Source organism: Cladophialophora immunda (genome assembly GCF_000835495.1).
Source record: "Cladophialophora immunda strain CBS 83496 unplaced genomic scaffold supercont1.4, whole genome shotgun sequence".
In the NCBI taxonomy this organism is placed as follows: domain Eukaryota; kingdom Fungi; phylum Ascomycota; class Eurotiomycetes; order Chaetothyriales; family Herpotrichiellaceae; genus Cladophialophora; species Cladophialophora immunda.
The window spans coordinates 1,084,483-1,110,827 of NW_015622544.1; the positions used below are offsets into that span (position 1 = coordinate 1,084,483).

Sequence of the window (26,345 nt, forward strand, 5' to 3'; positions counted from 1 at the left end):
GTTCTGCTATACCTCCTTGAGTCAGCACCATTGTCATCCCTCTAGACGCCATCCACGGAACCAAGTGTGTACTACCCTTTCTGGCCTGATATTCTACCCCAAATAAGAGATGCACGGTATGGGATACTTTGGTATGTATGTACCTGAGGCATGCAAGCGCACGTCCCTCGGCTCTATTGCATACGCACACACACATGCTATGTCATCGTATGGCCAATATACACCCAGTCTCCTCAACTGCTTTTCCGGGACAGTGGACTTGTTGCGTGCTAGGATGGTACATCTTACCTCGTTTCCTCGGAGCGGTGGTGAAATAGCCGAGTCAATCAACTCCCTGAGTATTTGTCTCAGGAAACATTCGGCAGTCGTGGCCAGTTTGAGTAGCAGTGCATGGTCGGCTCTGTCGACACTCCTATAAGGTTATCATCCCGCGCCAGATGATAGCACTTGCGCCTCAAATCGATGACCAAGACAGCCATTTCCACGATGGCTGGGAATGAGAAATCTAGATTTCTGTTTGTGGTCTCGACTCCCCGGCAGCTCGATCAGGGCTCCTTGAAGAAAAATCAGGCCGCCGCCAGAGCCCATGCTGCTAAAGTCTCTCACCCATCGACTCGAGCACAATCCAGCTCAAAACAGCAGCAATCAGGGCATCAAGTCTTTGCTTTAAAGAGCCCCCTCGAAGACCCGTCGGCTTCCAGCGATCGTGAACTTGATGAACAGTATCTAGCAGCCTCTGTCTCGACAGACAGACCAGCTATCCCCCCAACTTCGAGAGCACAACCTTCCTTTCGCCAAAGCAGATCACGAACCGTACGAGCTCACCCGAAACCTCGACGTCTTCGTGCTTCGCGTCAGCCAGGTGGTAGACCTCGAGAAAATAAACCGGATCCTAGAGCTGCAAAACCATGTCCTCCAGCTTTGAGCGTCGATCCGCTATATTGGCTCCCATACGATAAAGATGAAAACGCATACCAGGCCGTGGATTACTGTAAGCGCTCCATACCCTCAGACCGTATTCGCATGCATGGACTGACACTTTCTGCTCTCCAAGTCGCCAATATCGCAGCACCTGCCCTTCGTCCTGTCTACGAAATATTCAACATCACCAGTGTCTATACTTCGCTATTCCTCGAGTGCATTACCGACAGCGAAAGCTTTTATCATGCAGGTGTTGCCAGGCTGTGCGCCACTGCGGACCTGTTAAGAAATCCTAGAAGCAAGCCTGCCTTGTCAGTTCTGTTACATCAAGCAAAAGCAATTACCCACCTTCGGCATGAGATTGAGAGGGCAACACAACCCACCAATATGATGTTGGCTACCATTCTGTTTCTCATTGCTATCGATGTACGTCTTTCTTGTGCCCTGATTTGCCCACGCTAAGCACCACGCAGATAGCAATTGGTCAGGGGTCATCAGCAGACATGCACCGAATTAATCTTGCTCGGTTGGTAAAGGCTCGGGGAGGGTTGGACGCCCTTGGCCGCGACGGTTTCGAAAAGGCGACATTTATGCAGTCAGTTACAAACTGTTTCTGACGGATCAAGACTAACCCATTCGACCGTCAGGTTCGACAACATGTATGCTCTCGAGCGAGGGCCGAGCATTCTCGTGTCTTTACAACGCTACCGACCCAGATATCCTCCGTTCCCCCTTTCGCCGCGGCTTATAAAGATTATCAGCGCTTTCCCAGACGGCTTCCGATGCTTAGTCCATCACCGCCTGCTGCCCCTCGACGTGATCGAGCTACTCTTTCGCATCAGCGCCACCGTTCGTCGTTGTGCCGACAGCAACACCTACGTGCCTTTCAATACAGCTGAAAACCCTTTCCATTCGAAGCGCCGCAAATACGACTCTTTCAGCGACGCGTGCCCTTGGCTTTTTGCACCTGAGGATAAGGTGCACCCCTTGCTCAAACCTTTGACCATGGCCATGGTTCTCTGGTGCTGCAATGCATACTCCACGATCCGCGCCTCCACTGTCGTATATGCTGGCTTTCTCCGCGCTCTGACGATGCTCCTGTTGCGGTCACCCATCATGCCGATGCCTCCTACAGGTTCGCAAACAGATTTCGTGGTAGCTGCTGACGAAGAGGATTGCACAATATGGATTTGGATGGTGGCTCTAGATTCTTGGATGCCAGATGGGGCCAGGAATTTACATCCTTTGGGGAAAGGGCTATTTGCACGTTTCAAAGCCCGCTTTCCGCAAGCGGCAGCCGACCTTGACGTTCGCGATGCCGTACTGAGGAGGTTTTTTTGGACCAATGATCTCAGGACCAGAGTGAAGACACTATGGAACGAGACAGCAGACTCAGCGAAGAGTCCACACTCGTGACAAGAACATCTTCTAGCGTCCCTTTGCGACAACAACGAGGGTGAAGGGGCAGAGGCATGTTCTACATGAGACTGAAGCATAACAGTGATACTTACAAACCGATCTCGCCGACATTTATACCAAACGGCAAATTATCCATCTTGTCTTGGCACAGAATCTTAGGATTTGTTGTCCGAAACCAACCCGCCTGCTTTTTCGTCCACTTCTCAGCACTGGTTTGCGCATTGGATAAGTTGGCCTCTAAAAGGGTCTGCAAAGGTGACAAGATCCTGTCAGAGGTATGTACGATCCACCTGAACGCCCTTTAACATTGCTCAGCACGAAATCATGATTGAGCAACCGCGGAGGGGGCCAAGGTTATTTTCTCTTTCGTTCTTTACTATCGGTCCTGCGGCGCTTAAATTCTAGAGAATATGTGACCTGCGCATTTGGATTCCGCGTGTAACAGGAGATCTATTCAATCGGGCAGGGATTCTGATTTTCGAGCTTTTCCCATTATATTGTCAATACGTATGAACATCTATATCTATAATTGCTGTGCAAACGGGGACGAGATATCCAAGAAAAGGATATAGAAATGCGAGGTGATGAGCAGCAGAGTGACAAAGGCAGACATGATCTTCGGTATGTTTCCCATGTCTACTTCCTCCTCCTTTGGCGACTTGCACAAAGGATTCGACTGGCTTAACTCTAGCGAGCGCCACCCATCCTGTTACCAGTCTCAACGGAACTAACAATCTAAGCGGTCTGCAACCTTTCCTATTCGTGGTCGCCCTTTATCCCTGCTGCTCACCACTCCAGCTAGTCGCCCAGTTCATGCATATCTCCAAGTTCCTGGTGAACTATTGACGCAGGATCCTTGCCCGAGCTATCCTTGACACGCAACCAGGTTAGCTGCGGATGGAGCAGGTCGCCTCCGCCTCCTCCCCGTGCCCCGGGGAAGAGAGAGTACCATCAAACAACTTCGATCAAACTTACTGCCACTTTACTTTCACTGTGGCCCCCTAGGAACAGCAGATTTCTCGGCTTTGACTAGCACCAATGTTATCCTCCTTGACTGTGTTTGGAGGAATTCTCTTCTCAGTATATCTGGCCGGAATATGCTGGTACCGACTCGTGATCAGCCCATTAGCCAAATTCCCCGGCACAAAGCTCGCAGCCTTGACGCTATGGTACGAGTTCTATTACGATGTGCTCAAAAGAGGACAGTATATGTTTAAGATCAGGGAAATGCATAGAAAGTATGGTAAGTGGGATCACAGAAATGCCCACAGTCGCGGCCGTTCCATCGCTGACTGGGCACGCGTGGCTTGTCAGGGCCGATTGTCAGGATCAGCCCGTACGAGCTTCATGTGAACGATCCAACTTTTCTTCCCGTGCTCTATGCTGGCGGTACAAGACGCCGAGACAAGTACGCCTGGGGTACCCGGCTGTTTGGCAGTTCCGACGCCGCAATTGCCACGGTCGGTCATGACATGCATCGCATGCGCCGGGGAGCGATGAACCGCTACTTCTCCAAGGAGAGCATCCGACGTCTGGAGCCGATCATCAACCGCAATGTCGAGAAACTGGCGCAGAAACTGGCCGAATTCAAAGGCTCGGCCAGATCCCTCAACGTCAACCTGCCATTCGGCGCCTTCACCAGCGACATTATCACCGAGTATTGCTTTGGCCAGTCTCGCGATTGGCTCGACAAGCCCGGGTTCAATGAGAAATTCATCGAGATGATGGCAAGCGTGCATGACCTGGGTGCGGCGGCCAAGCAATTCAATTTCCTCATCCTGGTCGATATGCTTCCGGACTGGTTCGTCGAGAAGCAGGACGCGGGGATGGCGGCTTTCATCCAGTTCAGACGGGTAAGCTTCTGGAAGGAATCGGTGATGCAGGCGGCCACACTCAACAGCTGACGCCATTCTGCGTAGGAGATGAGAGTCCAGATTGACGAAATCAAGGCCAAGCGAGCGAAAGGCGAGAAACCCGCGGTGCGAGCACAGACCACCATCTTCGACTCGATCCTCGACAGCGACCTCCCAGATGCAGAAAAGGAAACCGAGCGTCTGTGGCAGGAAGCTGAGGTGATTTGCATCGCCGGCACCGAGACAACAGCTTGGACGTTGTCCGTCTTGACTTTCTACCTGCTCTCAGACCCTGAGGTATTGCGCAAACTCCGCGACGAGCTCGAGTCGGCGATGCCGGACATGTCAACCACCAGCGTCAAGATTAAAGATCTGGAGAAGCTGCCGTATCTGGTATGTTCTGCGCCATTATCGAGTCCAGATTGTGAACCGATGCAGAACTGATACCGTCCAGACGGCCGTGATACAGGAGTCTCTGCGACTAGCGTTCGGAGTCTGCACGCGGCTGCAAAGAGTCTGTCCGGATGAAATCCTCGTTTACCGCGACGGAGAGACTCAGTGGAAGATACCCGCGAATGTAAGTTCCTTTGGGGCTCCAGTGACGACAACGAGCATTATTTGTACACGGCGCTGACACCCACCCTCTTAATAGACCCCGGTGGGCATGTCGTGCGGCCTGATCCACCTCGACCCGGCCATCTTCCCCTCGCCGCTCGAGTTTGCGCCCGAGCGCTGGCTGAAGGACCCGCACCTGGGCCGGTACCTGTGCTCGTTTTCCAAGGGGACGCGGCAGTGCATCGGGATCAACATGGCGTACGCGCAGCTGTACCTGTGCGTCGCGGGCATCTTTCGACGGTACGGCGGGCCTGGGAACCCCGGGCCGCTGGGGTACTTGGAGCTGGTTGAGACGACGCGCGAGGACGTCGAGGTCCAACACGATATGTTCGTGCCGTTTGCGAAGGCCGGCTCGAAGGGGGTGAGGGTTGTCGTGAAGTAACGAGGGTAGCCCTTCCTCTTCTCGGGGGATTTGAAACATATCGTCCACTGGAGGATGCTGAGTGGCATGGGGGAAGACGAGGTTGATGACAGAGGCGAAACAATGCCTGGCATCTCCCCAGGCTTCGTGGGCCGTCTATGCGAGCAGGATGTCGTAGAGGGGCCACGCCCACCTAGGTTTTATATCTGGCCCACCACCACGCACCACTTTAAGACCCAAGACCCAGAATCCAAGACCTAAGATCCGAGACCTGAGATCCGAGACCTAAGATCAAGGACCAATGACCCTCTTTTCTCCAGCAGTGCATATCTGCCAAGTCAACCCCTCCCCCTCCCTGGGTACGGGGGAGGAAGCTAGGACAATCTAACCCCTTCCGGTATCTCGCTGACTCTCTCGCGCGAGCACCTCTGTGTCCGTCTCCGTGTCCGTGTGGGTGTCGGTGCGCGACATACCGTGGGTCGGACGGTCGCTAAGCCAGGCATCTTTGGGGAAGCTGGCAGCGACGGGCTCTTGATCGCGAGGGCCTGGACTCGGGACCGTGGACCGCGGACCGTGTCTTGATAGGCTGGACATGGACGACGTGTCTTGAGTTCGCGTGTGATGGTTCTCTTCCCCCCTGTCTCACGGCGCGAAATTAAGTGAGAGGGAAAGGAAAGGAGTGGAAGAAGAAAAGGAAGAGGGGCTGGGAGGGATAGAGGATGAGAGCCAGAGGTCGTTTGACGCTGAGACTTTGGCGAGGACGACGGATGGACAAGATATGTATCAATGGAAGGACCGTACTGATTTGATTTCATGCTAATGTTACAATTGGGGCTCCTATCTCGTCGACGATCCTATCTAGGTTCCTTATTCGATTACGATACTCCCAAACATCCAGTTCCTTCCCGGGGCTAGTTCTACTCAGATACTCCCCTACCGCGCACGGCTCTCATTTGTACAGGCCGGGGTACTCGGCCTTGATCAGGTCCGCGCCCTTCTCGGCGACCATGTAGACGTCGTTCTGGATGCGGCAGTCGGGGATGACGGGGAAGACCGAGGCGTCGATGACGCGCAGGTTGGCGGCGCCGTGGACCTGCAGCTTGGGGTTGACGACGCCCTGCGCGATGTCCTTACCCAGGCGCGCGGTGCCGCAGGGGTGGAAGCCGGTCTGGGAGCGCTCGAGGATCTGGCGGATCATGGCCTCGTCCGAGTTGCGCGGCAAGGCCCACGGGTAGTCGCCCTCGATGAGGTCCTTCATGCCCTCGCCGTGCATGACGATGTCGTCGATCATGCGCACGCCCTCGCGCAGCGCGACCAGGTCCAGGTCGTGCGAGAAGAAGTTGATGTTGACGTACGGCTGCTCGGTCGGGTCCGTCGAGTTGAGCCGCACCTCGCCGTTGCGCGACAGCGGCCGCATCAGGTCCACGATCACCGTCAGGTAGTCGCCCTGCGGCGGCGTCGGGAAGTGCCATTGGAAGGCGTCGCAGAACATGGGCTGCGTGGGGGGGTTGTCATGTCAGTCTTCTTAGGGTCCCAAAAAGCGGGCTTTTTGTCTGGAGGGGGGGGGTGTGTACTTACCACAAAGTCGACCTCAAAGTGTGGCTGGCCGGCAGGGCCGAACGGGTCAACTCCGCCGTTCTTGGCCTTGTACTCGCGGTACTCTTTGGACGTCTCGAACCACTCATCGGCTCGGGGGAAGGCGACCAGCTCGAGCAGACCGCTGCTGTACGGGCCGGTGCGGTCCTTCCGGTAGGCGGCGATGGCACCGTCCTTCTGGGGACCGGCGCGCAGGAGGTGGCTGTCCAGGCCGAAGCCGTCCTTGATCTTGAAGACGTGGGACAGGATGGGGTGGTCCAGGAGGTTCTGGCCCACGTGCGGCGAGTCGACGAGGGTCTTGATGCCCTTGGACTCGAGGTGTTCCTTGGGGCCGATGCCGGAGAGCATCAGGAGCTTGGGCGACTCGAACACGCCCTGCGAGACAATGACCTCGTACTTGGCGCGGAAGGTGTAGTCCTGCCCGTCGGGCCCGATGACGGTGACACCCACAGCCTTGTTGCCTTCGAAGACGATCTTCTTGGAGATGGTGGACGACATGAGAGTCACGTTGTCCTTGCCCTCGATGAAGACGGCCGCGGTCGATCGGCGGCCCTTGTAGATGGAGTTGACGCACTTGAACAGCCCCTTCTGGGTGCCGCTGTAGACATCGGTGGTCAGCTCCTGGCCCTTGCTGACCCAGGCCTTCTCCAGAGCATCGCGGAAGGGCTTGAGTTCGGGGATCAAGTCGGAATGCGAGATGTGAAGAGGACCGCCTTGGTTGCCGATCTTGGCCAGGTCGGTGGGATAGAGGTTGTCGTCGTCGTGGTATGTCGTCGACTTGTTGAAGTAGGCCTTGGTGTTCTCCCAGTTCCATTCGTCGGTTCCATACTCGGCCCAGTCGTCGAATGTGGCCGCGCTACCACGGACCCAGGTATAATAGTTGCCACCGCTGCTGCCACCGAGCATCTTACCACGAGTGTTGGGCTTCTCGACTCGAGTATAGTCCGGGCGGTTGATCATGGTGGTCTTGTAACCCCAATCATACTGGCTGCCTCGCAGCTCAAAGGCACGAGCTGGAGTAAAAATCTCGGGGATCTCATTGGTGTTACTACTCTCAAGTCAGTCATGGAAGTTCGGTACCAGGAGAGCAACAGGGGCATCGACGTACTTGATACCAGCTTCAATCACCAGCACCGAGACCTTGGGGTTCTCCGCCAGACGGCCAGCGACAACGCAGCCAGCGGTACCACCTCCGACGACGATGAAGTCGAAGGCTTGAGGGGCGCCTTTGGGGGCAGTGGCGGGGTGCACCATTGTGATTAGTACGGAAGAGACTAGTTTCTTTTTAGAGGAAGAGGGCTGCTGGTAGGCTGTTTATCAATGGTTTCAAGGCGCGAGGGCACTGGAGCTGTGTATGTGTCAACCGTGAGATACTTCGAAGGGATAGCTCTCTTTATACCTTCGAAGCTGGTCCAAGTCGGTATCTGACGCCATTCAGTGTCAGTTGGGCAGACCAAACATCACGTCTTCGTCTATACGTTCTTTGGACAAGTTTCCGTCCCAACCGCCAATCCACCAAGAGGCCTCCCGCCGGTGTAGGTTGGATGTTTCGATACAGAACGCCTGGCGGTAGAAAGTCTTGCTCGAATGCCCTCCCAGGGCGGGCAAATGGATGAGCCATTGGACAATATCCAGGTGTTCAGCGTGCCTCGACGGGCACATGCCTCTCCTCGTTTGCCAGGATCCATCACTGTGTGGAGGAGAATGGAGTTGGTACCGCCTCTCGTAAGTAGCAAGTCGAAAAGGGAAACGCCGGCCTTTCCGTTTGGGCACAGGCTCAGAGCTGTCTGATATTCCTGGACGCTCAACTCGTGCGAGCTGTGTAGGAAGAGCAAATCATGCTTCGAGAGCCGGGCAGGCATTCGCACGAGACGAATGTTACGGCTCAACCCTGAGGGCGTTAGTATCTCTTGCAGATGTATTATTCATCCGAGGATTAGCTGTTCACGGAATGGTTCTGGGGTGCTAGATTTCAGCCTCGCAGACACCCGATGTTAGTCTCGCTTCCCACGTCAACCATACGTCAAGCGCTGTTCCTCTGCGAATCACAGAGCTCAGTAGATTTTCCCATTGCACGTGTAGTACGCACACAGTTTGTCCATTGCGGAGACAGCCACACAGCCTTCCGCAGCACCCACCACTCTTCGTCAGCCGGGAAGCTTGGTTGTTCGCCGTCGGGTCGATATGATATGATATGTCATATGCGGCGGATCAGCAGGAAAGACCTCTTCACATCAAATATCTGACAGTAGGCGTGCTCCAAGCAAGAAGGATCAACGAGAAAGCCAGCGTGATGAGAGGAGATGGGGGCGTCGACACCCATGACTAACCATACTGCACTTTTCTCCCCATCAAGCCATGGACGTGGATCAGGGTCGAATGCTGAATGGGCCCGAGGAGTTGCGCAGATCAGATTCATGCATCGATAGCGTGTCCTTGCTACTGTACATAACATTACCCCGGTGCCTGTTGGGTGCCTGGGTAGCTCTCGAGTTGGGACAGGAGGTTAAAAGATTCGGGCATGAGTTGGGTCGGTGAATATGGCCTAAACGGGCCTCGAGGGGTGATTCTCGCTCCCTGCTCGGTCCCTCGTAGGCTGATGGGGGTGATTGCTAGCTGTAACCCCTGGATGATTGTAGTAGCGAAATGGCAGACACTTGTCGCCCACATTTACCCGGCAGAGTAAGCCCGCCCACTTTTACCCGGCGCAGTAAGAGCGAGGCGAGTCTCGGAATGCCTGGCAGGCCGTGGCAGCCTGGGTAGGTCCCAGCGAAGGCTTCGCGCGAGACAGTCGGCCAGGATGGTGATGGGTGTGCCTCTCGCGCAGCCTCTCATCCTCCTCGTCGCTAATCACTCAATGCAGTCTGATGAGTAACGAGGCCGCCATGTCGCATGTGGTGGGAGTGTCCGAGCAAATGGCACACTGTCCTCCTGCAGCATTCGTTGCTATTGCAGCTGAAGCACCATGAAAACAATAGGTGGAAAGGGCATCGAGCGATTGTTCAGCATCCCGCATTCAGTTTGCGGCGTTGATCGGCGATGTCTTTGCCTTTCTTTAACGAAGGTCCGTTGGCGAACGTTGGGAGCAGTCGGAAACCATGGCCCGACTATTCTCAAGAGCTTCTGGAACTACAGCAGGTCGTCGGAATTGTCCAGGTAATGTCCAGATGGTATATGGGATGGTTAACTAAGGTTCTCTACGATGAAATGCCGTCCATGCACAGAGAACAAATGGTAAAGAAAGAAGCTCCAATTATGTCAATCGAGCTACCCATCCAGTTAGCATTGCAACGACGATGTTGGATCTGATATTGCCCGTGGACACACTAACCGACATATTTGACCATTGATGCCAACGCATCTTGACCTGATAGATGATCGTCGACGAACAGGTCAGCACTGTGAAAGCACCCGAGACAAGACTGATCAGTCAAAGACCGGCAGCGTAGACTGCAAAGACCTACACTACCTAACAAGTTTGTCCTTTGCAGGCCCGGTTGACGTGCAGCATCCCAGTTTCCATCACTACACAACTATCGCCCAGGCAGGAAGACTGAATTACTACATTTCTCAGGTGAAATTCCACAAAGTGTGACCGAAATGGAATCCCCTACACTAGTTACGCGGGCTATATTCTCGGTAAGTTCAGCCAATATGGCCAAGGTTGCGCCCCTTTCACAGCCGATGGCGGTGCCTGATGGCGCGCTGCAGACAGACGAGCCAAACGTGGCGACGCACTGGCCGCTAAAGGCACCAAAGATCAGATACTGGGATGGCTACACGACGACGAGTTCATTGAAGGAGGACATCCAACGCCAACATCCTGGGCATATGCATCCTGGCGGTGGTGCGTGGAGCGAGGCATGCCGTCAGATTGGGGCTCAGTGGTATCTCGCCGAAGCCTTGACTCTTTTGCTTGGTGTTGGACTGTTTGTTGGCTGCATTCCCGAAAGGTTCAGTCCTGGGTCCTTCGACGTCTGGGGCCATTCACATCAGCAATTCCACGTTTGCATGGTTCTTGGTGCGGCGTTCCACCATGTCGCCCTCGTCCACGAATACAGATGCCGTCAGTCTCACCCGCGTTTGTTGAGTCGAGAGTGTCCAAACACCTATTGCCAGTTCCGGCGCCCTTGGTCCTGACCTCAACAGAGTCCACCTTTCGTTTCCAGACCCGTGCAACTGTTCCCTTGTCGAGACATGCGGCTACGACGCGTAGTATAGGGAGAGTCAACTGGGTGCACATTGACGGATCAGAACACCATACGAGAGAAGAGGCACGGAGACAACGCTGATACAACGCCGTGATATTCAACAGCCCGAAAGACCGTTCCTCTCCTGGGTGTACGTTTCAGTCGCCTATATTTCAGTGCTAGGTCCTGGTAATGGCCTCCACAATTGCATTCCCCGTGGCTGTGGCACTCGCAGCGTTCTGGCCGGTGATCAACCGTCCGCCTTTCGACACGACCACAAACTCAGCCCACGGCTTGTCTGCCTTGATGTACTTTCCATTGCTGTTTCTGTTGAGCTCGGTCTCCAGCATGAACGGCATGAATTGGGAGAGGTGAACCGAGTCCTCCTCGGCATTGGAGAAGCCCGTCACCTCTGCATCCGCCACAAGGTAGCTGCCATCCGAGAGCTTGACATTGACCAGCGAGGCGGGCCCATGGCAAAGAGCCGCGACCACTTTGCCGCCTTCGAAGAATTCGCGAATGAGTTGGATCGAACTTGCATCCGTTGCAAGATCAAACATTGCTTCGCGACCTTTTAGCAGGTGGAGTTGCATCGACATCAAGGAGAGACACTATACTTACGACCGTGGCCTCCTACGTAGAAGATTGCTGCGAAGTCGTTGGCCTTGCCCAAGAAACTGTCGAGTTTCTCTGTGTTTTTCCAGAGATGGGATTGGGTCTCCAAGAACTGGGCAGACACCTCCTCCTGCTTCCAGCTCTCGACCGAGCCTGGATCAAGAGGAGCTTCACCGCCGGCTGGAGACGCTACAGTGATGTCCGCGATCTTGTGCAGTTGGCGATACGGGTGGGCGAATTCAGGCTGTTGATGAATCGTGAGCACTTTCGCACGAAGTTGGATCAGGTAGCGGGATTCTTTACCAGATACCAGCCAGTAGGCTTGCCCGACGCGCCCAGTACGCCGTGGGAGGTTAAGACGAGGAGCACACGAGGCTTGGACGGCGCCATTCCAGCAAAGAATCCAGACAAAGATAGGGAGAAGTGTCACTGTTTGACGGTCGGCCCAGGGAGAGAGGCAGGCAGGCAGGTTTTAACTGCCGAAGTCCTGTCGAAGGAACATCCTCTGCTTGATCGGCAGAATATAACTCCTTCGCTCCCTAGCATGTGGTACATTGTGGCCAGACATTTCTGACAAATCCCGGGTGTATCAATCCACTGTGACCAGACATCAGGTTACCACTGGGTCTGGTGTATGTCGCGAAGAGCAACCACAGCCATGGGCAGATACATATTCCAATGCGAAGGGCCCTGGAGATTCGTTCGCGGGGCCGCGGCATCTGTTGGTCCTTTTAAAGCCTTGCCCACCCCCCGGTCAATGAGGCTCTCGTCCGTTGCGCTGGGGGCCGGAACATCCGTGTCGCCAGTTGGTCGTTGCGGATGCTATCCGTTGAACTGTCCCTGCAACAACGCCCATGGCCATTGGGCTAGCGGAGACGTCGAAGCGAAATGAATTGATGATTAATTGGTGCTGCTCGGTCCCTATGCTTTACTAGCCAGGGCGACCATTTGCGTGACCGTATCTCTCTCCGCCATGCTCATCCTTTCTCCAACCCCCGAAGGTGTTTTCTCGGACTATGACGCGCCTCGGGCCCAGGCTGGTCAGGCAAACCCTCTGAAGGCCACGAACGAGTGCAATTGGCGTGCAGAGGCGCCAGATCGAGCAAGGATATGATGTCGGTTCCGGAATGCTTCGACAAAGTGGCAAGCCAGCCACCAGCCCATCAGATTGCCCGCACGATTGCATCAACGCCGTACCTGACAAACCTGACAAATCGGGCCATCCGCCAGCAATGACGGGAAGTATCCCTGTTAAAGCGGACAGCATCCGTCTGTACATCCTCCTTTTTCGATTGCCCAGCAGGTAAACATGGACGCTGCCGCCGTTGAGAGATCTGATGCCCCGTCGGGCCCAACTACACAGCGGCCCTGCAAAGCGCGATCTCGTATCAGTGCCGCCTGCGTGCGATGCCAGAAGCGGAAGATTCGATGTGACGGAGCCGTGCCAGCCTGTGGTGCGTGTCGAAAAGCAGGGGCAAATTGCGTGGGGGGAGGAGCATCTCGCGATATCCCTCGAGGGTGAGCCATTGACGCATATTGGACTACTACTCGTACAGGAGCATTAACCGCTTGCTGTTCAGCTACGTGCACGACTTGGAGGCCCGTATTGCGTGGCTGGAATCCATTGTGCGGGAACATGTACCCAGCGTCGACCTTGGTGCTGGGCCACATTATCAATCCCACGGCACGCCCAGTCGTGGGCCCAAGGACTCTACTCTATCTCATCCTCAACCAGACGATGGGGCCTCCGACGCCTATTCTCCCGAGGATGAGTCCCTCAGCGACATCACGCATCAGATTGGACTCGTCTCCGTCACCTCGGGGACAGATCTCCGCTACCTGGGCCCGTCTAGCGGGCTGTTCTTCACCAAATTCGTCTTAGCAGGACTGGGACGGAGGATCCAGGTCGAGAAACAGTACTCGCCTGATCCCGTGAAAGATTCTCTCTCGATCCCCGCCGATCTCCTCGTCGTTCGACCTCAAGACCTGCCGTCCGACAAGAGACACGCGCGGTGGTTGTCGCAGGCATATTTTGAAACGGTTCATCTGCAGTTTCCCTTCCTCCACGGACCGAGCTATTTCGACATCCTCGAGAAACTGTATGACGGTGTCGAGGTCGGCCCAACATGCGAGTTCCAGGTCTTCATGGTCCTCGCAATCGGGGCGACGATCCTGGCACGTCGAGCAAAAATACCTCTGTGTGCTGAAGGCTATTATGCCTCTGCAATGACTCGGCTCGATGGCATCTTCCAGAAAGCCTCCTTCACGGGGGTCCAGTGCGTTCTGCTTCTGCAGACGTATGCCATGAACAACCCGTCGTCTGGATTGAGTCTGTGGTCTCTTCATTACCATTGTCTGGCGTGGACAATCGAGCTGGGTCTGCAGCGCAACGCCCCTGGAAACCTCTTTTCTGTCCCACAGCAAGAGCTGCGCACCAGGGTCTTTTGGTGTGTCTACACAATCGACCGCGCCTTGTGCACTCTCATGGGAAGACCGCTTGGGCTGATGGACGAGCAGTGTGACTTGCGGGTGAGCTCGACGCCTCCGACCGTAATATGTATGCCAACCGATACTGACTCTTCTAGTTACCATTGAATATCGATGACAAGGACCTTGACTCCAGCCAAACGAAGTCGGGTCACGGCGACGACTCTCTGACCGACATGTCCAGCGCCATCCACCTCTTCAAGCTGGCGAGACTCAACTCTGAGATCAAATGCGTGCTGTACTGCGTCGGTCGACAATACCCACCCTATACGCGACCGGCCACTTCGGACATCGTCCGATGGAAAGAGGATATCTTGAACAGATTGCGGAAATGGAAGGAGGAGATCCCGCGACACCCAGAAGGCAGCGAACGATCTGGCATCAACCACCTCTGCGAGATCAAATACCACGAGCTCATCATGCTGGTCCTCCGGCCGAACCCCGTGTTCCAGAATCCCACACAGGCTGCTCTGCGCGAATGCTTTGCCAGCGCCATGCAGTGCAGCAAGCTCTACCACGAGCTCTACGCCGCCAACACCCTCCACTACAGTTGGATTGGCGTCCACTCGCTCTTCCTCTGCGTCATTACCATGTTCTACTGCGTCTGGACGCCCGGCGGCGTCGCCGATGAGGTGGACGTCGACACGCTGATGCGGGCACTCAAATCGACCTCCGACATCCTCAGCGCGACGGGCGAGTATTGGCCCGAGGCGAGACGGAGCCGTGATGTACTGGACCGCATCTCGACGGCGACCGTGTCCCGATTTACCACGAAGTTCTGCGAGACGCAGAGCGGCACGGTCAACCCGAGGCCACCACCCACGCCGCCCATCTCGGCGAATTTGGGCTTCGAACAAGCAACAGAGGTCCCCGACGTAGATTTCATCTCTCCACCCGACTTCCAGGCGCTTCAATTTGGGAACGGAAGCTTTGGCACTGGGTACATGTCTCCCGTCTACGAGACACAGGCCGACTCGTTCACCACCACCGATATGCTGTCATACTTTATGGGATCTGGGGGCGATGGGAATATGAACAATGCCCAGATGATGGGGGGGTACTATCCCAGCGTGGACGAAGTGATGCAGAATTTCTTTGCCAACGGATTCCGGGATTTGGGGGAAATTCAATAGACTTGTTTGTGCCGGTGTTCTGGGGACCAAAAGTTCATCATCTACAGACGTACAGCAGTAGCAGCATTAATTCAAAAGCCTTGGGCTACTATTCGCGCGCTTAATGTGTTTTTTAGTACGCCCCAGATGCTGCATTGTTAGAGCAGGCCATGGGTAAGGCTCGACTGGTTCGACTGACGCTATGCAACAAACCTGTTCCATCCAGAGGTACAAGTTCGGACTCTGCCTCGCGTGTTACTTCCAGGTAGCCCATCCCAGCCATGTTCGGGCAGGAATTAATCAGCGAATATGGCTTGCTGTCGGCATATTAATCACCACTATACAATCAACGTCATATATGCGGGAGGCCCCGACCTGGAGACGGCATCCCGCTGCCAAGCATCTCCCGAACTGTCTCCGACCTCTTCCGCTATAGATTTCCCTCAGGCACTGGGACGCCAATCGACGGCTGTGGCCCGCCTCCATTGTCTACACCTCCTCCTCTATCCCTTCTTTCTGGGGTAGCGGCTGGTCCGTCACCACGACGGCACTCGAGATGGCGATACTGCTGTCTGGATTCTGGAAGCAGCACATCATGCCGGCAGAAGACATGCGTATAAAGGGGGGAGAGTCCCTGGTCTTGCCCACCTCTCTCAATTCCACAATCGTCTCTTACAGGAACAATCCACTGAGTTCTAACCAAGTCTAACAAAAACCAAACCAAAGAAACACCAGTCGAAATGTCTGCCGCCGCTGCTCCCTCCAAGACCGTCGCCATCCACGGCAAGGATATCTCGATCCCCACGGGTCTATTTATCAACAACGAGTTCGTCAACGCGCTCTCTGGCAAGACGTTCGAGGTCGAGGACCCCAGCAAAGGAAAGACTATCCTGTCGATCCAAGAAGGCCAGGCGGAAGATGTCGACGTGGCCGTCAAGGCCGCCAGGAAGGCCTTTGAGGGCGGATGGGCGGATTCGGACCCGGCCTGGAGAGGCTCGCTGTTGCTCCGCCTGGCCGACCTGATGGAGAAACACCGGGACGAGCTTCTCGCCATCGAGATGGTGGACAGCGGCAACACCCTCAACCAGGTCGGGACCGTCGATCTGCCTGCCTCGATCGGGACGTTACGGTACTACGCCACATGGGCGGACAAGGTGTACGGCCGCACTTCTGCCACTGTCCCGGGCACGTTCACCTACACGGTTAGGGAGCCCATTGGCGTGTGCGGCCAGATCATCCCGTGGAAGTACGTATCTCACGACATTTCCGTAACGGAGGAAAAAGCATGACTAACAGACCATTCCTGGCACTAGCTTCCCCCTGATGATGTTCGTCTGGAAGATCGCGCCGGCGTTAGCCACCGGCAACACGATCGTGATCAAATCCGCAGAGAGCACGCCTCTGTCAGCCCTCAAGATGTGTGAGCTCATCCGCGAAGCTGGGTTTCCGGCCGGCACCGTCAATCTGATCTCTGGCTTTGGGCCCACCGTGGGCGCCGCGATCGCGAACCACATGGACGTCGACAAGGTCGCCTTCACGGGGTCCACGGCGACGGGTCGCGTGATCATGAAGGCGGCCGCGTCGTCGAACCTCAAGAAGGTCACGCTCGAGCTCGGAGGCAAAAGCCCGGTAAGCCGCCCGACATTTTTCTCTCCTCGCGGCGTCTCCTCTCGCCCGCGAGCAAAAGACTGATTCGTCGCAGAACATTGTCTTCCCCGACGCGGACCTGGAGAAAGCGGTCGACTGGTCGGTCCTGGGCATCGACTTCCACGCCGGCCAGGTCTGCCACGCCGGAACCCGCATCTACGTACACGAGGACATCTACGACGCCTTCCTCGCAGCCTTCACCAAGAAGCTGGCGGCCACCAACGTGGGCAGCAACTTCAGCAGTCAGACGGACCAAGGCCCGCAGATTAACAGGTCGCAGTACGAGAAGATTCTCGGGTACATTGACGTTGGCCAGAAGGAAGGGGCCACGCTCCACCTGGGTGGCCACGCGATCTCCAAGGATGGTGGTTATTTTATCGAGCCCACCATTTTCACAAACGTCACGCCCGAGATGAAGGTACGCAGATTTCTCCCTCTTTTGCTGTCGTGCATAGATCAGCTGACAATTTCCGCCCCTGCAGATCGTCAAGGAAGAGATCTTCGGCCCCGTGGTCGTGATCGCCAAGTTCAAGACCGAGGAGGAGGTGCTCCGCGCGGCCAACGACACCAGCTACGGCCTCGCCGCGGGCGTCCACACCAACGACTACCAGCGCGCGCTGCGCATCACCAAGAAGCTGAAGGCCGGCACCACGTGGGTCAACATGTTCAACTTCCTGCACTGGAGCATGCCGTTTGGCGGGTACAAGGAGAGCGGCATCGGGCGCGAGCTCGGCGGCGAGGCGCTGGACAACTACACCCACGTCAAGACCGTCTACTTCAACATGGGCCTCCCGGCGCCGAAGCAGGCCTCTTTCTCCGGATAGGTTGCCCAGGGGCGTGGAACTCAGCGAGGGGGAATTGTGGGTGTGCGTAGGTGAACAAGAGGCAGACATTGTAAGATAGGATCGTGCATTCGTTCAAAGCTGGTAGGCGAGTTTGGGCCGGGGAACGAAGGGAATAGATTGATGCATTACACACACTTGCCGTCTCGTTTCTTGTGCAGCGGCTCGTCAGAGAGCCTAGAGGCTGCTCGTGTTCAGACTGCCTGTCGTGACAACCACCGCCACTTCTTCCATCGTAGGATGCATGGCTCGGCAAGGCTGTCATGAAAAGGGGGGCGACTGCAACCAAGTGACCAACGCGCTGACCAGCCACAAAGCTTTAGTCCTTACACCGACTAATAGCCACTGGTCCCTGATGGTCCAGACCCCCTATGCAGCTACGTTGCGGTCACAGAGAGAGAGGGAGAGGGAGAGGGAACCGGCCCGTATTCCCCTTTGCCGTCTTTGCTCATCCCGACCCCAGCCATCACTCACTCACTCACTCGTATCCTCGCGCGTGGTCAACATGACCCGTTTCAGCACACCACCCCGACCCAGAGCTTTTCCACAACCATCATGCCTGGAAGGACGTGCACATGACGATTATACATCCTCCGCAAACATTCTCATCCGGGAACTATGGCGCATGAGGCAGCTAGGCCACATTTCGTCAGCGAGTCTGGAGGGCGAGGGCGGCCTGAAAAAAAAAAAACAAATGGATCTACAAAGGTGACCAAACACGGAAACCGATGCTCCAGGCCGACAAATGATGCCGTCAGCCTTACCACCACCTTCCCAACCCGAGGTAGGGAGGGAGGGCGTGTTACACGAGGATCAAGGTATCTCTGTGTCAAACCCGCAACTTGCTACATACAATTGTCACCAACACTACCAAACGAGTTGCGTCGCTGACCCACCCCCTTATGATCCCCATCCCCGAACCTCAGGCAAGGCAGGGAGGGGTCAGCGGAGGTATCAACGGTGCGTGAGCCTACTGGCGGCGCCTCAGCCTCAGCCTCAGCCTCGGCCTCTCCAGGATCCCATGCTCGTTCGGCCTCGCACATCGGCTGGCGGTGGTCAAGATGACGGGAACCAATACGAGGTGAACAGGGACTCGAGTCTTTTCTACACGGACACACGTCTAAGCATATCCGGGACAAGACGGGACAGGCCAGCATCAGTCTGCCGACAAGGCATTGGCAATCACTGATGACAGTCCACCGGCGTCAAAGCACGGGGGTGAGACTCGAGGTTAAACAGGAAACTTTGGCCAGAATGGAAACACCGTGCCTGACGCGGGATCGGATCCAGGCGAAGAACGCCCGGGCCTTTTCGGTTTCTTCCCTCTTCTTGACACGATCAAGCTTTGGTAGCCCTCAGTCACGGACAGGAGGGCAACAAACACGATATGTAAGCCACGGTCCAGCTATTGTGAGATGGAGAGGGCCAACCAACCTCCATCAGCTGATTGACATCCAGGTGGACATGATAGGGCGGAAATGCTTGTCGTCTTTGGCAGAAGGCTGACCCAGAGTCCTCGTTTACAAGCTGAGAAAGATCAGACCGCATATGTCCTGTGTCGGGTTCGCTCCCCAAGGACTGTTTGAGGCCCCTTCAAGGCTGTGCCTTTACAGCCCTTTGCACCGAGGAGGCGGTGTCTCCTCCTTTGCCTCACACGAACACGATATGAATGTCATTTAAGAGAGCTCGAGGTTTGTCCTCTGGCGTCTTCTTTCCGACCGGACGCAAAATTCCATTTTATTTTATTTTTTCACTCACAGAATATCCAAATCCATTCAAACAGCAGTCAGTCATGGGATCGCAGACCGTGCTCAACGGAGTCAATGGACACTCCCAATCCTCCGCGACCTCAGCGTTGCCATTCATCCAGGTGCCCTCCAGCTTCAGGATCCAACCGCAGGACGAGAGGCTGAAGCGTTGTTCGGCGCCGGACCCAGCCAAGGGTGTCATTCAAGCGGGCGCCGCGCCGAGCACGACGATCCCGCCGCTGAGCGTGCTGTCCAACTTCGCGGGGACGTTCCACGGGACGGGCTTCAACACTATCTTCCGACCGAACAACGGCACCAGCAACAACACGACGTTTCCGGACCCGGTCTCGCCGGCGCCGCCGGCGGTGCCCAACGACAACACGCTGGAGCTCAACCTGACGCAGGAGACACTGGCGTTCCAGCCGCCGATCGGCAACGTGCCTAACCGCGGGTCAGGCACGCAGGGCGACATCTTCCTCAACGGCGTGCCCTACACGCAGATCATCAACGACGTGATCAACCCGGCCACGGGCAAAGGGGACGGCGTGCCGTCCGGCATCCACTTCGAGCCGGGGCTGTGGATGCACGTCCCGGCGACCACCTCGGACCCCGTGGTGCCCGAGTCGCTCAACCGGATGGGCTCGATCCCGCACGGCACAACGATCAACGCGCAGTGCCTCGACCCGACCTCCAGCGTCGGCACGGTCGCGGGCCCGCCGACGATCCCGGCGGTGGACATCACGCCCACCGTGCTCGCGACGGGGAAACCGGTCACTTTCCCTTCCCAAACGGCGGCCAGCACCGACACGGCGCGCCTGCCGCAGGACCTCTCCAAGTTCATCGCCGCGGGGACCATCACGCAGGCCACGCTGGACGACCCGGCGACGGTCCTCCGCGCCGCCATCGCGGGCCAGGACATCACGCAGACCATCTTCTTCACCGTCTCGACCACGCCCGCGGCGCCCGAGCTGGGCGGCGGCGTCGCCAACACGGGGTTCCTGGTCGGGGCCAGCGCCGGCACGGGCACGAACCCGACAGGGCCCAACGCCCAAGCCACGGCCATGACGGCGACCTTCTGGATCGAGACGGTGCGGTACCAGCTCCGTGTGCCCGCCTGGAAGCCCGGCCACCCGGCCATGCTCATCCCGGCACCCGTCCCCGCGGGCAACACCAGCGGGGTGCCCACGCCCACGTTCCTGGTGCAGCCGCCGCACGAGATCCGCGCGCCGACGACCATCACCGTCTCGGCCACCCAGATCCAGTACTCGCAGCTCGTCAATCTCGTGTTCGCCGGCCTGGTCTGGCCGCACTCGTCGCATGCCACCCTGGTGCCGCAGAGTCCCGTGCCCGTTCCGGCCTCGGCGTTTGCGAGTGCTCGCCACGTCGCCGCGAATGGGAGCTAGTGGTGCAGCGGATGTTGGAGTGTCATTGACAAGGCTGAGGCGAATGGAGAGAATGATAGAGAGCGGACCAGAAAGGGGTAGCTAGGTAGAGAAAGATTGCTCTGTTCAACACGTTTTCAGCCACATGTAGTTCCATACAACTGGGCCGTGAGCCCAGGCCATCTTTCCTCAGCCGCACCTATTTGGAGGTAAGAAGTGAGCGAGCTACATGTCTGAATGCGTAAGAAGCGGTCACCACAAGGATCGACCTAAAATCGAGTCGAGTGTTGCGCCTGCGTCGGGAGACGGCAAGAGTCACTTCGTCCATGGGCCAGGAATCAAAAGACACTACCTAGTCACGAGTTTCATCAACGCGGTTCGAGAGGTTGAGGGCGAGTGCGCGCAGTCTGGAGTGTCTTTCGCACGTCTGCTGGATGTACTCGGTACTCGATATCGTGTGGTTGAGGTCAGCTTAGCCCAGGCGTGGCTTACCTGGAGAATCACCCGAGTCCCATCATGGTGGGCCTTGATCGTCAAGTGGTGGTGCATGGAACGCCTCTTCCCTAGTGTGCGGTACCTAGAACATAAGCGTCCATCGGACGTGCCACTATCTGCGTTTCTCTACAGGCAATAGAGGGCCCCGACGCATCAAAATTAACAGGATCTCTGGTTGCAATACAGATGAGGTTCCGTACCCTCTCCTGAGCAATATCCAGGAGAATCGCACAGACGCCACCACCAGGAAAACAAAACAAGCTCAGCTAGGATCACAATAGAGCGGCGCATTGGGACTTTTGGTAGAAATATTATAAGGTATTGGAAGATACAGCCACCTAGGCAAGAAAGATATGGTTGTCGTGTGGGCTGATCCGTCAACCTCCCTTGACTAGTCGTTCCGATACTTCAGCCTCGAGCATCACTCCTTCAAGGTGCACCTGGAAAAAGCAATTAAGCCTTCCCATGCCTTCCCCATAAAAGCATGCCTTGCTAAAAGGAATATCGTCTTTCCTTCATCCTGTGCTGGTGTTCACCAATGTTTTGCGCTCGCTTTCTTCACCTAAGCAGCAGCAACCTCTTCGGTTGTGCCGTTAGTGCCATTCTCGCCATTTTCGGTGGTCTCAGCTGCACCGTCTTCCTTTCCTGGGCTGTCGATGGCGACTTTGACTGCGATCTCGCGACCCTCGATCTGCTTGCCGTTCATCTCCTCAACAGCCTTCTGCTGCATCTCCTCCGAGGCAAGAGTGACGAAGCCAAAGCCACGGCCCTTGCGAGGCTCGTTGCGAGCCGCAAGTTTCTTGACCATGAATCGAGGAATAGGACGCAGGGCGATCTTGGCAGAGCTGGGTTGGTATGCGGCGAAGAGTTCCTTGAGCTGCACACGGTGTTAGCACGATTCGACTGATTTTGCGTCTGTGGTCCATACCTTTTCTTCGCTCAGGTCGTAGGGCAAGTTGGCAACCATGACCTTAGTGGTCGAGGGAATGCCGTCTTCCGGAGGACCGCGTTGCTTGGGGGGACGGGGAGTTCGAGATTTGGCATCGATGGCGGGCGCGGCCTTGTTGGCTTCGGCAGTGACATCGGTAAGAGGAAGGGGGTTCTCTGCGAGGTCTGTGGCAGGTGCTCCACCCTCCTGCAAATATGTCAGTGATCAGGTTGTGCAGACAAAGGAATCGTCGCTTGACGTACAGCAGCGCCTCTTGCTCCTCCCCGGCCACGTCCACCTCGGCCACGACCACGGCCACCACGACCGCGTCCTGCGGATCTTTTTCGGTCGGCATCAGCACCTTCAGCGCCACCCTCAGGGGTTGCGGCCTGATCGGGCTTGCGGGCGACTTGAACAGAGACTTTGCGCTCGAGGATCTCCTTGCCGGAGAGTTCCTCGATCGCCTTCTCCGCCTCCTCTGCCGTCTTCAGATCGACAAAGGCGTAGCCAACGGGGCGGTTGGTGCGGGGGTTGACGGGGATGGAAGTCGACTCGCTGTAGGGGAAAAAAGATCAGCCACAGGGACGGATGAGAAAAAGTCGACAGTTGCCACCTACACATCATAGCCAGAAAAGAATTGCTTGAGTTCCGCCTCAGTGGTCGCATATGCGAGATTCCCGATGTACAATCGACGACCTTCGGCTGCGGAGGCCAAAACGCTCTCGTTGTTGGCAGCAGAGGCTTCCTCGATGCTGGTGTTCTTGAGGGTTTCGGCAAGGTTGTCGATGGCAGAAGACATTGTGGCTGAGGCACAAGTTGGTTGAGTTGACAGGTGGTTTGAAATGGGGACTTGTGGATGGGAACTTGACTCAGGTAGCTAAGGGCTGCCTTGGGAATCAATTGACGGAGGGGTGTAAAGGGTAGCTAAGTGCCCTAGATTCAAAGGATTGTTTGAAGATGAGCTCGGGTTGTGATCAGTCAAAGGATGAACTGGTTGATGAGAAACAAAAGGGAAGGGAAATTCCAAAGGGGCCTTTTTGACTGCAGGCCGAGAGAAAATTAATTGTTTAGCGGCAATAGCGGTGGGCTCAATTTAGTGACGCGGAAGTGACGAATCGGCGGGCCTAAACGGGCGGGCGCGAACCGGAAGTGGGCAAGCGCCACTGACATCCGGTGACACTAACGGACATTAACAAAGACCCAAGCAGTGGGTGACAGCTGCGCTCCAGGCCCCCATGTCAGATGCCAGCCAGTGGCGAAAACTGCTGGCGGCGTGGATATTCACTTCACCATCAGCTTCCCGTCTCGCGTGCCCAAAGTGATGCCTCCTTGCCCAGTGAAGCTAGCCTGAAGAGCCCTGCGTTTGGTCCTTTCTCCACCGATCAATTATTGCTTGCATGGACACCTGCGAGCGACTTGTACCTGACAGACGCCCCCTTTTGACCCGCTCAATACCGACCTACTGGGTTCTCCTAAAGCGATGCCTCGCAGACGCCGGCACGCCAATCACGACTGACATGTCTATTCACGAATGACGGACCGGTTCATGTCTCTGAAGAGGTGGCGCAGCATCAAGGAGGATGGAGACCGGGTGAATATGCAGAGAGGAGCAAACACTACTCCGCCAGCCTTGTTCAACAGCCGATACCACCATCACCCACTTCGTTGTCTGCGCCAAACCGACTGCACAAGGCAACAGAACTCTTGGACAGATGGGCTGACTAGGCGACTCTTGCCCTGTCAGGAGCCGGCCTATAAGCACATATCTAACTTCTTGGTGCCCTATATCCAACGGGTATCGTTGGGTGGAACCAAGGAGAAAGAGTCGCTCACAAAAGCACCCAGCCTTGGTTTGAATGCCAATCCATGACCAATCTGTACTGTAGGTGTTGGTAGACTCGGGCACCGGTCGTGCCAATCCCAGCGCACCCTCGGGCCATGCGGTGGGATTCGTTCCACCAGGAGCAATCATATGGGGACCAATGAGACTGAACATGAAGTTTTTCCTGCGAGAAACCCATAAACCTGTAGCAGGAGTGGTAGAGGAGGCAGGAGTTATCGCGATGAATACCAGATTGATATCAGACAGAAGACAGTACTCCGTGGTAGAAATGCACCCAACGTCGAACGCTGCAATGTATCTACAAGGCTCAGCCTTACGAGTTACACAGGCGAACGCCACAATGGCGCTGCGCCCCCAACTTTTCGCGTCTCAGCTGGCCTGGAGCCCCGTGTCTTGCACAGGCGCTTCTTCACTTGATGTCTGCATCGTTATTGTCACTCCTTTATAGCTTTGTACAGTAGTGCTTTTGTCATTCGTATACTCACCTTTTGCTGGTCCTTCTTTCCTTTTTGAGCAACGTTCCTCCTTGTCCTCGCCCTACGAACTACGGACCCTCCGCCTGACGTCTTGTCTTGCCTTCGATTGAAAAGTGACACAAACCAGACAAACCGATCCCAATCTTCTACCAGCCTGACCGAGCCCGTCTCTTGAGTTGCGGCCTCATTTGACGCTCTTGGGATCGCCTCTTCCTTCGAGAATTTCCCTTCAGACAATACCAGTCCTCCAGCATCACGAGCAAAGATGAGGCTCCAACTAGACCAATTCGGTCAGATCAAGAACTACATTCATATGGGCCAGGCAGCCATTCTCTTCCTTGCCTGGGTTCTTACAATCGCCTTACTGACAAGGCCTGGCACGACGGATGGCCGAGTCGGCTGGTACTTTGGCTTGGTGAGTTCCTTCACCCACTGCCAGCTGCGAAAAGCCATGGCCCGGAACTAACGCAAGCAACGCACAGTGTTGGCTCACGATCCCCATCCTGATTTACCTCGTGATGGTCCCCATGTGGTCCCGCGCCCGCCGCTTCTCCAACGTCTACGCCTTCGCCGCCTTGGACTCTCTGGCCGTGATCCTCTGGCTGAGTGCTTGGGCTGCCGTCGCCAGCTATGTCTCTGCGGGAAAGGGCAAAGGGAAGAGCACAGACAAGAATGCAACGGGCTGCGATAACTTCAAGTACGGCAGTCCCGGGCGCTGCAAGCTGTCGGAAACAATCATCGTGTTTGGCGTCTTTGAAATGCTGCTGTTCATCGCCACGGCAATTATCTCATTTCGAGCCGTCATGTCGTTCAAGAGGACAGGCATGATGCCTCAGAATCTCCCCGCTTCTGGAGGCAAGAACGACTTCTCTGCGCAGACGCAGGATGATTTCTCGAGTAATATGCGGAACGATGACGAAGACTTCGATGAGCACCCGGGCGTGGGTGGAAGGCAGGAATATGCATACCAGAAACCTTCACTCGATGATTCATATGCCCCGATCCGCCAGAGCGATCACGACAATGATCTTGCACAGATGCCCGCCGCGCAGCCGACAAGCCCACTGAACCAAACCGGGCTGGGGATTCATGACTACAACACGAGTTACAACCCCGGGGCGTACAGTAGTCAGAGTCAACCTATGATGGCAGGGCGATAACGAGTCTCATTGCTTGTATTCTTTTTCTTTTCTGTGCTCAATACAACCATATGCCTGGGAACGGTGTTGATGTAAAGACATTGTTGCTCCTTCCATGTGACGACGGTCGAAGCGTTCGAGCGTTTCTTCTCATCTTGCTTTCGGTTTACAGGGGTGGCTTAGTACGTCTGGGATAATTTGGAATCCTGAATAGACTAGAAGGAAAGGAATTTGTTATTACGACGGCAAGGGAAACCGCCACGTTCAAGGGGAAACGATGCCCACGTTTCAAACACCATGACGCATGCTCCGATGTCCCCTTGCAAGAGATTCCCCAGAGCTAACACCCGATACCCAGTATACTCCGTAGTTTCGCTCTGCGCGGGTCTCGAGCATGTAGTCGGTGCAAGAGGTACATACTCCGTACATGGCGTGGCATAGTCCCCGGATTTCTGGTCTGGTTCTGGACAAGGGGAAGGGAAAGGGGGTATGTGCTCAGGTATCTAGAAGTAGGTACCTCGTAAATAGTACCCGGGTACGGAGTACTCGTTTACCTACCGCTACCGGGAGCTAGGTAGATACCAGGCACAGTACGAGGTAGGTAGTTCCCCCTGGCAGCCTAGAGATCAAGGCAAAGTCCAGATTGCGGTGGGAGACACGGCACAGCCGCAAGGAA

General features: G+C 55.9%; 8 protein-coding genes across 8 annotated transcripts; 5 read left to right on the forward strand and 3 right to left on the reverse strand.

Moving 5' to 3' along the window:
• Window positions 1-371: 371 nt before the first annotated feature.
• Window positions 372-2,821, forward strand: PV07_06775 (uncharacterized protein). The gene is made up of 4 exons (XM_016393790.1): window positions 372-991; window positions 1,055-1,347; window positions 1,395-1,516; window positions 1,569-2,821. The coding sequence occupies exons 1-4, from the start codon at window positions 463-465 to the stop codon at window positions 2,335-2,337; spliced, it is 1,713 nt and encodes a 570-aa protein (XP_016247209.1). The 5' UTR covers window positions 372-462; the 3' UTR covers window positions 2,338-2,821.
• A 3,150-nt stretch (window positions 2,822-5,971) lies between these two features.
• PV07_06776 (uncharacterized protein) lies at window positions 5,972-8,115 on the reverse strand. Its single transcript, XM_016393791.1, has 3 exons — window positions 7,874-8,115; window positions 6,748-7,813; window positions 5,972-6,664 (listed from the first exon to the last, which is right to left on the reverse strand). The coding sequence occupies exons 1-3, from the start codon at window positions 8,017-8,019 to the stop codon at window positions 6,119-6,121; spliced, it is 1,758 nt and encodes a 585-aa protein (XP_016247210.1). The 5' UTR covers window positions 8,020-8,115; the 3' UTR covers window positions 5,972-6,118.
• A 2,304-nt stretch (window positions 8,116-10,419) lies between these two features.
• Window positions 10,420-10,905, forward strand: PV07_06777 (uncharacterized protein; the record flags this gene model as incomplete). The annotated part of the gene is made up of 1 exon (XM_016393792.1): window positions 10,420-10,905. The coding sequence occupies one exon, from the start codon at window positions 10,420-10,422 to the stop codon at window positions 10,903-10,905; it is 486 nt and encodes a 161-aa protein (XP_016247211.1).
• Window positions 10,695-12,090, reverse strand: PV07_06778 (uncharacterized protein). Its single transcript, XM_016393793.1, has 3 exons — window positions 11,874-12,090; window positions 11,577-11,814; window positions 10,695-11,517 (listed from the first exon to the last, which is right to left on the reverse strand). The coding sequence occupies exons 1-3, from the start codon at window positions 11,958-11,960 to the stop codon at window positions 11,135-11,137; spliced, it is 708 nt and encodes a 235-aa protein (XP_016247212.1). The 5' UTR covers window positions 11,961-12,090; the 3' UTR covers window positions 10,695-11,134.
• Window positions 12,091-12,722: 632 nt separating this feature from the next.
• On the forward strand, window positions 12,723-15,279 carry PV07_06779 (uncharacterized protein). The gene is made up of 3 exons (XM_016393794.1): window positions 12,723-13,088; window positions 13,151-14,099; window positions 14,156-15,279. The coding sequence occupies exons 1-3, from the start codon at window positions 12,880-12,882 to the stop codon at window positions 15,188-15,190; spliced, it is 2,193 nt and encodes a 730-aa protein (XP_016247213.1). The 5' UTR covers window positions 12,723-12,879; the 3' UTR covers window positions 15,191-15,279.
• Window positions 15,280-15,695: 416 nt separating this feature from the next.
• PV07_06780 (uncharacterized protein) lies at window positions 15,696-17,726 on the forward strand. Its single transcript, XM_016393795.1, has 4 exons — window positions 15,696-16,415; window positions 16,483-16,798; window positions 16,872-17,234; window positions 17,299-17,726. Exons 1-4 carry the CDS (start codon window positions 15,910-15,912, stop codon window positions 17,638-17,640), a joined length of 1,527 nt encoding a protein of 508 aa, XP_016247214.1. The 5' UTR covers window positions 15,696-15,909; the 3' UTR covers window positions 17,641-17,726.
• Window positions 17,727-21,389: 3,663 nt separating this feature from the next.
• Window positions 21,390-23,246, reverse strand: PV07_06781 (uncharacterized protein). The gene is made up of 4 exons (XM_016393796.1): window positions 22,829-23,246; window positions 22,475-22,766; window positions 22,212-22,418; window positions 21,390-22,160 (listed from the first exon to the last, which is right to left on the reverse strand). The coding sequence occupies exons 1-4, from the start codon at window positions 23,008-23,010 to the stop codon at window positions 21,846-21,848; spliced, it is 996 nt and encodes a 331-aa protein (XP_016247215.1). The 5' UTR covers window positions 23,011-23,246; the 3' UTR covers window positions 21,390-21,845.
• Window positions 23,247-24,412: 1,166 nt separating this feature from the next.
• Window positions 24,413-26,229, forward strand: PV07_06782 (uncharacterized protein). The gene is made up of 2 exons (XM_016393797.1): window positions 24,413-24,945; window positions 25,013-26,229. Exons 1-2 carry the CDS (start codon window positions 24,796-24,798, stop codon window positions 25,688-25,690), a joined length of 828 nt encoding a protein of 275 aa, XP_016247216.1. The 5' UTR covers window positions 24,413-24,795; the 3' UTR covers window positions 25,691-26,229.
• The last annotated feature ends 116 nt before the right edge of the window (window positions 26,230-26,345 follow it).